The following is an 8,873-nucleotide window of genomic DNA, read 5'->3' as shown; positions in this document are numbered from 1 at the left end:
CGGGGATTGGCAGCCATGACCCACACTACCTCAGCTGAGGATGTGCCCCAGCACAGCCCGGTTGTGGGGCCATGAGTCCCAGGAAGCCCCTGGCCAGGGGGAGCTCAGCACTTACATGACGGACTTCTTGTCACCCTCGAGCTCTGCAGAGGGAGAGGAGAGGTCAGTGCAGGAGGCGGCGGGCTGGGAGCAGACCCCCTGCTCTTGAGCAACTCAGGGCTTGTCCATTCACAGGCTGAGCATGCCATGCCAGGCGAGGTGGGTTTGCCGAGTCCACGCAGCCCCCCTGGCCCCTCTGCCCTCCAGCTACAGCCCATGCCGGGGCACAGCTCAGCCCTTGCCCCCCCCACCAGTGTCCTCTTGCATTTCAAAGCAGCAGGACACCTGCTTCTTGGGTCCAATGGGCACCCACTGCCCAGCCCAGAGGAGTCCTGCAGCACCAGGGGCAAAGTAGGGCCAGGTGGCAGTATGCAGATGGAGGTTAGTCCTGGGGATTTACAGGTCTTTTGAGTGAGGGATAAGAAGAGTCACCAGGGCGCCAGAGAGCTGGCTGGAGCCAGGAGATGGAGACAGAGGCGTTCCCCTGCGCACCTCCCCATAAAACCCCTCCCCACCTCTTCCAGCACAAGGACCCCCAAACCCAAGGAGAGAGGATTCCTGCCAAGCGCCCCCACAATGTCCATCTGCATTTTCCTGGATGCCTCTAGCTCCTTTCCATGGCCTGCCTGGGCTCTGACATTGCCTTGCTCTGTAAGCAAGCAGGGCCTGGAGACATGCTCATGAGGAAGGGTCTCCACAGGACGAAGCCCCACTGCCCTGGCACATACCTTTTTTTTGCTTCATCGCTGCAGGGAATGTGAGAGGGAGCAAGGTACAGGGTGAAGTGGCATAGTGTCCCCGCCTCTTCCAAGATGCTCCAGGTTTAATGGTTAAACAGCCCCGACGTCTCCCCTGCCCTCCCAGCTCCGAGGCACTGCCAGCCCTCGCCCAGCAGAACTGGGAGCAGGGACCAGCACCCTGGGACACCCAGCTAGCGAACAGACCCTGATGTCCCAGCTTTCAGCTGTCCCCAAGGGCAGCCTACGGTGGGGAAGACTGACTGGTTTGGCATGGGCTGGAGCAGAAGTGGACTGCCCCATCTTAGCCTCATGAGATGGGGAAGGGTCAGAGTCCTCCACACCACCTGCTGGAGGGACGGCTGCACCAGCGCCTCTGCATTCCTCCCCCAGGAAGGGCCTGGAGAGGAGATCGAGTCTTGGCACTTATGTGCTTCAGTGGAAACAAAGAGTACACTTTAATGCTACCAAAGGTTTCACAAGCAAGCCTGAGTCCTGCCCCTCTGCCACTGCTGTGGCTTGTGGCTGGGGTGCAGGGGCCGGGTCTCTACAAGCCCAGAAGAACAAGTGCCTTTTGCTCCTGGCCTGGTCTCTGTACAGTTCTCCCACACTTCAGCCTTGCCTGCAGATGAGGGCTGAGCCCCACATACCCAGCACCTTTGACAGCCTTGGTAGCACCTGACCACTAGGCATCTCCACGCAGATAAGGGCACAGGGGACGTGCTGCCGGGGCACACTCTAGTGTTTCCTCCCCAGTAGCACTGCTCCCTCCCTGGCCGGGTGAATGGACAGCAGGTTAGAGCGTCCCGTGCTGCAGTTTTCCCAGCATCTTCTTGACTTCACTCTCAACTCGTAGGAACTTGGCTTTTCTCCAGGGGTTGGCAGTCTGTCTCCGGCTGCTCTCCAGGTCCTGCAGGATGAGGGCAAGGTGCTGCCGAACCCGCTCGCGGTCCCAGAAAGGCAGGTTTCTCTGCACTATGTTCAGGATGTTGGACCAGTACTCGGAGACGTCAGTGCCTGCTGTAAGGAAGACCAGCGCTCTGACGCCGTCCCGGTCCATGCGCAGGCTGTGAAGTGCCCGCTTGCCGTCCTCGCTGATGTCGTTGAAGTACAGACTGTGGGTTGAGAGAAAAGGAACTGTGAGGGCTGGGGGCAGGACACAGAGGTAGAGAGGGACTCCCTGCTCACTGCCACAGGGAGGGACACTGGGTCAGAGGCATCGCTTGCAAGAGGGAAGAGATGGGGCAGAGTGAACTCACTGCACTTTGTCCAGCGTCACGTGCTTTTTGGCCACCTCCACCACACGCAGGGCAGCTGTGTCTGTCAGGGAGTTGTAGCCCAGGTTGAGCTCCTGGAGGTGCTGGTTCTTGGCCAGGTGCTGAGCAATGACTTCAGTGCCCCGGTCCCCCAGTGCAGTGTGCAGCAGGGACAAATAGGTCAGTGAGCAGTTGCCTGCCAGTGCCTCAGCCAGGTATTGTGCCCCCTGCTCGCCCACGGGGTTATTTGCCAGCCTGTGGACACAGGAGTTCAGGGCAATGCCAAGGCTAGGCAGGGGGCCCAGGGCCAGGACACATGGTGGGCAGCAGAGACAGTTTCATACAAGGACAGAGGCAGTACTCACCGCAGGTTGCTCACCACGCACTTGTCATGCAGGAGCAGGTCACGGATTTCCTTGCAGGCATCAGAGCCCAGGCTGTTGAGCTGCAGACTGATGCAGAACGAGACATGGGGGTGGCAGAACTGAAGTGGCTGTTACCTAGGGGGCTGGCAACCCTGCTCTCTCCATTTTCCCTGGCCCTCCCCATCACCATCCTACCTGAGCTCCCCAGACAAGGCCACGCAAGGCTTCCTCTCCAAAAGGGAGCACACTGAAACTGCACCAGAGCTTGGGTAGCACCACCCAGCAGAGCCAGTGCCAGCAAGAGCAAGGGAAGGGAAGGGTGTGCAGGGTCCGCAGGGCGTGGGTGAAGGTCTGAGGAGGGATCAGGACCCCACCAAGCCCTCCTGAGCCTCTGGAGGAAGGAAGTGCTGCACAGCCCCGCCGTACAACTGAGTCAATTTCTGCTGAGCACGGCTCGCCACCCCCTGGGCGACAGGAAGACTGCAGTTCCACAAATGGACTGGAATGGAACCCATCCCTTTGGCCAGCCCAGACTCCTACTCTTGGGCTGCATATCTCCTGCCCAGAGTTAGTAGTAGCAGAGCTAGCTATACAGAGATGCTGGCTAGCTGCGGGGGAGCAAGCAATGGGAGGGACCTGGGTCTACCAGGGGAGCTGGCAGCCCAGCCTGTGGTACCAGATGCAGAGAGCTGCCCAAGGAGTCCTACGGAAGGGTGTGTTGGGACTGCAAATCCCAGCATGCAGTGCCCTAGCAAGGCTTCTCAAGGAGTGTCGCATGTTGGAAGCTGTAGTCCCCTAGGTCTGCACTGAGGATAAACAAGGGCATGCATGCCCTTCTCTACCTTTGCCATGCTCAGGCTCCTAGTGTATCCCCATGATGGGCAGAGGTGAGGGAGAGCCCAATTTTTGAGCACTGCCCAAGGGCAGAAGAAGGCGATACTCACTGGAGAGCTTTGCATCGCAGCAGGACAGGGAAGAGGATCCTCAAGCTGCTCGTGTCAAGGTTGCAGGAGGTCAGGTTCAGCTCCTCCACTTCGTGGCACGTGGTGCCCATGACAGACACCAGGACAGAGCACTTGAGAGGAGTCATCTTGACGGATGAGAGGTTGACAGTCCGGAGGGAGCGGATGGCCTCAGCTGTGAAGCGCTCGTTCTGGAACTCATGCAGGAAGAAGAGGTAGTCCATCAGCTCGGAGGGGGGCAGCCCCTTGCGGCTGTTCCTGATGACCGTCTTCTTCATGGCCTTGGCGATCTCAAAGGCCGCCAGGTTCTTGATGGAGCAGCCCAGCTGCTCCAGGATGGCGCGGTTACGGCGGGACAGTATTCCACCCATGAAGATGGGGAAGAGCTCAAAGACCTCATCATCAGGGGCCTCATCAGGGTGGCGCATGGGGCCCTCCACGCCCAGGATGCTGGAATTGATCTGGTCCAAGACATCATCATTGTAGTAGTCTTCCTCTTTGAACAGCTCCTCTGCCATGGTGTGGGCAATAGCATCCCGATCCTTACCGCTCAGCCGGGAGAAGTAGCGAGGGAAAATTTTGAGCAGGTTGAAGAGCACTGGCAGGAAGCGCAAGGGCAGCACCTTGGAGATGATACTCAGAACGACAGCAACATCTTCACTCACCTTCCCAATGACCTCTGACAGCTCCTTCCCCACTCTCTGTGCCAGGGTCTTCTTCTCACCCAGCACCACATACAGGGCTGCCAGGTACTCCTGCATAGCAGGGATGGTGAAGACAAAAGTGTGCTCTTTGCCTGGCTGCACACATGGAGTGAGGAAGAAGCGGAAGACATCGCTGCGGAAGACCTCCAGGAGGTTGAGCTCACTTTCAGTCTTCATCTCCACCTCAAAGCACTGCTGCAGGTCGTCCTCTGAGAAGCAGGTCTTACGGGACATCACCCCTTCATAGGCCAGCTTGCCCACCGTCTTGGCCACGTACTTCATCATGGAGATGTTGGTGGGGTCGGTGCTGTCCAGCACCTCCCCGCTGAAGTTGAGCCTCAGGAAGCTGGTGTAGATGCCAGTCAGGGTCTGGCTAGGAGGCACTGTCCTGGTAAAGTAGAGGAAGTGCAGCGTGGTGCACACCAGCCAGCAGTAAGAGGGCAGGAAGCAGGCAGCGGCTATTTGGTTGTGGCGCTCCAAGTTCCTCGACAACATCTCAACCAAGTTTTCCTGCTCGCCTGAGCTGCTACCCACACTGTCCTCTCCACTGCAGCCAGGCTGGCTGAGACGCATCTGGAAGTACAGCTTCTGCAGGTTGGTGTCAGAGAAGCCACAGATCTCAACGTAGCGGCCCACGTACTTGCCGGGGATCCGGCGCACTGCTGATGGGCGCGTGGTGACGATGATGCTGGCCTGGAAGCAGAGGCTGGGTGAGTTTGGAGGTGCTCCGTCTGTGGCTTTGATCTAAGCTCAGCAGGGTCCCAAGTGCATAACCCACGTATAGGCGCACAAGGATCACACCACCCAGGGGCTAGGGTTCAAGAAGTTGCTGCCCAAAGGGCACTGGTTCAAATCTGGCCCAGGCAGAGGGGACAGAAGAGCTTTCCCCATACCCTACTAAACATATATTGAGTCTGGAAGACCACAGCCCAGCAGACTGCCTTCTTTGCCTTACCAGGACTCCCAAAAGACCCCACAGAGACAAACCAGTAACAGTGACATGACGCCACCTTGGTGAGTCCCTCCAGGAATGGAGGCTGCCTGTTCGCTCACAGCCAAGCTGGACTACAAGCAACTAGCAAAACGGCCATGCCTGCAATGCCCCAGGGCTCATCCCCAGCCTTTCTCCAGCATGAAGGAGCTGGAGGGAGACACTGACCTCTGGCAGGAGGTACTTTCGCAGCAGGTTGACCACGATGGCAGAGGGAGGCACAGGTTCATTGGGGTCACAGCACAGCTCTGTGCCAGCCAGCCGGAAGTCCAAGTTGAGGCGCTCCAGGCCATTGAGGATGAAAAGCACCCTGAGGTTGGAAGTGCCCAGCATTGGCACCACATCCCGGAGGTGCTGGTACTTCTTCGTTATGAGGCGCCGCAGGGAGATGGAGGCATGACTGTGGGACAGGTCCTCGCAGGAGAAGGGGATGACCAGCTCAAAGCGGGGTAGGCGACCATGGCACCAGTCCACCACCATCTTCTTGATGAGGGTGCTCTTCCCTGTGCCCACGGTGCCGTACAGCACCACATTCTTCACTTGCCGCCCACAGGCATCCACATCGAAAAGGTTCTGGAGGCTGATCACCTGGCTGCAGGGCTGCTGGAGCTGGTTCTGGATGGTTAGGTCAGGTGAGGGCTTCAGGATCTCCTCCAGGGAGCTCTCCCGGATCACTGGGTCCACGTGGACTGCGTCCAGTGAGAAGGAAGGGCCGAACTGCCTCTCTTCATTGGGCTGGTGGCTGAACCATGCAGACAGGCTCTTCTGGTGTTTCTTGATGGCATCTGGGAAGAGGAAGGTGCTTGGCAAGACAAGGGTTTCTCACTGGCAGGGGACTGGGGAAGTTGCCTGCCCCAAGCCCCTGCAGAGAGGTGGCTGCAGAGAGGAGGACAGAATCCTTACACTGCCCAGGACAGCAGCTGCCCCCAACCCGCTGTGTAGGACCCTCCATCCTCTTCAGCGCAGGGCTGCAAGCTTACCAGAAGAGGCCACGTTCCTCAGCTGAGACAAGCCGTGGTGAGAGGAGCTGGGCTGGACAGAGTGCTCCTGGGACCCTCCCTGGTAGCGAACACAGCCCCTGCAAGAGGAAGGAGAGTGTCATAAGGAGGGCAGGGGCCAGCAGCTCCAAGCTGTGCCTGGGGCAGGATGGGCAGATCACAAGTGAGTGCCATGGGAAGTGCTGAGTAGAGCCAGCTCACCCCTTCCTTCCCCCGCACCAAGGGAGAACGCAGGGCTGGGGCAAGGGCACAGCTGGGAACGGAAGGCAGGCCAGCAAGCTATGCGCTGTGCATCCCCACAGCAAACCTGTGGCGAGGCAGAGGAGTTGGGCTGAATTCAGAGCAGGCAGGGAGTTGGGTCTGGGTTGTTATCTAGGTGGGGGCAAAGCAGCATCTCTGCCCGCAGAGCCCTGATGGTCCCAAGGCAGCCAGCTCAGCCACCCAGGTCCCGTGGTGAACAGCCACAGGGCAGAATGGGCCAGGCCCCAGCTGTGTGGCACTGTACCTGAGGAGGGAGATGCTGTTTGCGCGAAGGATCTTCCTGAGGAAGTAGCTGCCTGTAGCACCTGGGGGGGAAGAAGAACACACATGGTCAGGGATGGTCTTCTCCAGCCCAGAAGAGCTAACACCACCGAGCTCACTGGCTTCACGTCTTGCTGGGGTGACCCACAGACTGTGCAGGCTCTGCTGTGCAGCTGGGGAGGGATGTCCACCAGGGAGAGGGCTTCCCTGGGGGCAGGACAGATTCAGTGTCACAGTCCCACAGGCACAGAGCCCAGCTCACCTGGCACTGAAGCAGCACACAGATACACACGCTGACTCCCCCTGCTCCCTGGCAGGGATCGATGCAGCTGCATCCAGCTGCACCAAGGCAGGCAGCTCTGGCATTGCATGGCCCGCAACATCCTCTGCCTGAAAGAGAGGGGACAGCCCATGAGGCAGTCTGGGTGCCTGGACCTGCCCCAGCCCAGCTTTGCAGCCTGAGGCTGTACCTACTCTCAGTCCAGCCCAGGGATGCCTGGATCAGGAAACGACCTGCTCCCACATCTGACCCCAGAAACCCACCGGCCATGGGGAGCAGTGGTGGGCTGGCCAGTAGGGTGGCTGGAGCAGAGCTGAGCTGGCAGAAGCATGTCCTGCCTCAGACTCCCCATCCAGCATCCTTCACAGACCTACCTGGGCATCGCCGGTAGGGTTACAGCTAAGAGGGCAGCAAAGTAGGGCACTGAGGAGGTATTCACCCTGCCAGGCAAGCCTGCCTGCCCCTCAGACTCACCCCCCACGGCCTCAGTTGGCACCAGCCAGCTAATTCACTGGGGGCGCAAGGGGCAGGGAACGATCTCCTCCCTATTAGCAGTCAAAAGTCACTAGCCTAGGCTTGGCTGTAACAGTACAGCTATAAAAACTGTCATAACAGAGAGAGAAAAAAAGTGCTGGAGAGTGGGCAGGCTTCCTCCTCCCAGGCTTGAGGCCTTGACATTTTAGGGCTTTGTATTAGAACAAACCAACTGCCCGCCCCAAACTACCATGAAATCCTGTAAAACCAGGAGCTGGGGCTGGGAGAGAGGAGACAGCAGGGAGGGGCTTAGGAAAGGGAGAAAATAAAGGTGATCCCATAGCCACATGCATGGTGGCTTCCCCAGTCCAGCACCAGCGTGCCCTGGGGCTGCCCCGTAGTGGCTGGCCCTGCTGAGCGGTGCTGTCCCCTGGAGGGCAGCCCTTGCCGCGTCCCTGGCAGCCGCTGAGCCCTCTCGCTGGGCCTGCCAGGCCAAGGCGGCTGCAGCACACAGGGATGCTGAGTACAACCTCCTCCCTTTTAAAGCAGTTGGGGAGGCTGCAGCCAGCAGTAGTTGGAGCACAGGCTGGCAGGGGGCTGAGGGGGCTCAGCTGGTCCCTCGGGGCGGCACCAGGTCCAGCCCAGCACAGGCTGATTTTTCCCAGAAAAAGCACCCATCTCCAGAGGTGGACGAGGGGCTCAGCAGCTCTGGGGTGCTTGGGCAGCTGTCCTGCATAGGCCCAACTCTGTGAGGCAGAGCAGAATAGGGTCGGCAGCTCTGCTAACCAGGGATGTGGCGCAGCAGTGCCCTGCCCAGCCTTACCTGCCGCGATACGGTCCAGTCCGGCAGAACCAGCTGTGCCGGCACTGACTCAAGCTGTCCCGGCACTGACTCAGGCTCCCGCCCCAACTCAGCAGGGTGATCCTTCAGGAACACAGGTTGCGCTCACAGCCCCCAACATCCTGAGAAACTGAGGCACAGGGGCAGGAGGGTAAGCAAACCCCAGCAGATAAGAAGGGACAGCGTGCAAATCTCTCTGCATTTGGCCTCCTCCAGGAGAGGACAAGCAGAGCGACGGCTTGCTCACACCTCCCACAGCCCAGGCTTTTTGCAGTCCCTCATCATGTTATCCAGATGGAGAAACTGAGGCACAGGAGTGGGGGCAGTGCAGCTGACCTTGAACCTGGGTGTCCTGGCCTTGAGGCCTTTGCAGCAAGTGAACCCCAATGCGTCCCATGCCCGGCTCCCGGCCCCTTCCCTGCATCCTCTGCCACCCAGGGCATGCTGCTGAGCAGAGGGTCCCACGCTGCCCGTCTGCTGCAGTCCCCCTTCAGGGACCCCTGCTGCATGCCTGGCCCACATGTCCTCGCTCTATGGTTTCCGCAGCCTCCCACCTCCCTGCTTCCTGTCCAGAGGGACACGGTAGCCGAGGTCCTGGCAGTGTGGGGACCTGGAGCCCAGGGCAATGGCGAGGCTGACACTGA

The 8,873-nt window shown here is 59.4% G+C and overlaps 2 protein-coding genes across 2 annotated transcripts in view; both read right to left on the bottom strand.

Moving 5' to 3' along the window:
* The window catches only part of PDZD3 (PDZ domain containing 3), a 3,482-nt gene extending 2,639 nt beyond the window's left edge, over window positions 1-843 (bottom strand). The window contains 2 exon segments of the mRNA XM_009573500.1: window positions 116-143; window positions 828-843. Of these exon segments, the coding sequence (XP_009571795.1) occupies window positions 116-143; window positions 828-843 (44 nt within the window).
* A 789-nt stretch (window positions 844-1,632) lies between these two features.
* On the bottom strand, window positions 1,633-7,017 carry NLRX1 (NLR family member X1). Its single transcript, XM_009573499.1, has 8 exons — window positions 6,897-7,017; window positions 6,618-6,678; window positions 6,095-6,192; window positions 5,283-5,899; window positions 3,402-4,816; window positions 2,458-2,544; window positions 2,096-2,347; window positions 1,633-1,951 (listed from the first exon to the last, which is right to left on the bottom strand). Exons 1-8 carry the CDS (start codon window positions 7,015-7,017, stop codon window positions 1,633-1,635), a joined length of 2,970 nt encoding a protein of 989 aa, XP_009571794.1.
* Window positions 7,018-8,873: the final 1,856 nt, after the last annotated feature.

Source organism: Fulmarus glacialis, unplaced genomic scaffold (assembly GCF_000690835.1).
Source record: "Fulmarus glacialis isolate BGI_N327 unplaced genomic scaffold, ASM69083v1 scaffold26392, whole genome shotgun sequence".
In the NCBI taxonomy this organism is placed as follows: domain Eukaryota; kingdom Metazoa; phylum Chordata; class Aves; order Procellariiformes; family Procellariidae; genus Fulmarus; species Fulmarus glacialis.
Note: the sequence above shows the minus strand (reverse complement) of the source record. Positions and strands in the feature narration are given on the sequence as shown.

Coding starts and splice junctions, on each gene's coding strand:
- NLRX1 (XM_009573499.1), bottom strand. CDS start 7,017: ATGTTGCGGGCCATGCAATGCCAGAGCTGCCTGCCTTGGTGCAGCTGG. Junction 2,545..3,401: donor CTGCGATGCAAAGCTCTCCA/GTGAGTATCGCC, acceptor GTTCTGCATCAG/TCTGCAGCTCAACAGCCTGG. Junction 2,348..2,457: donor TGCGTGGTGAGCAACCTGCG/GTGAGTACTGCC, acceptor CTGTGTCCACAG/GCTGGCAAATAACCCCGTGG.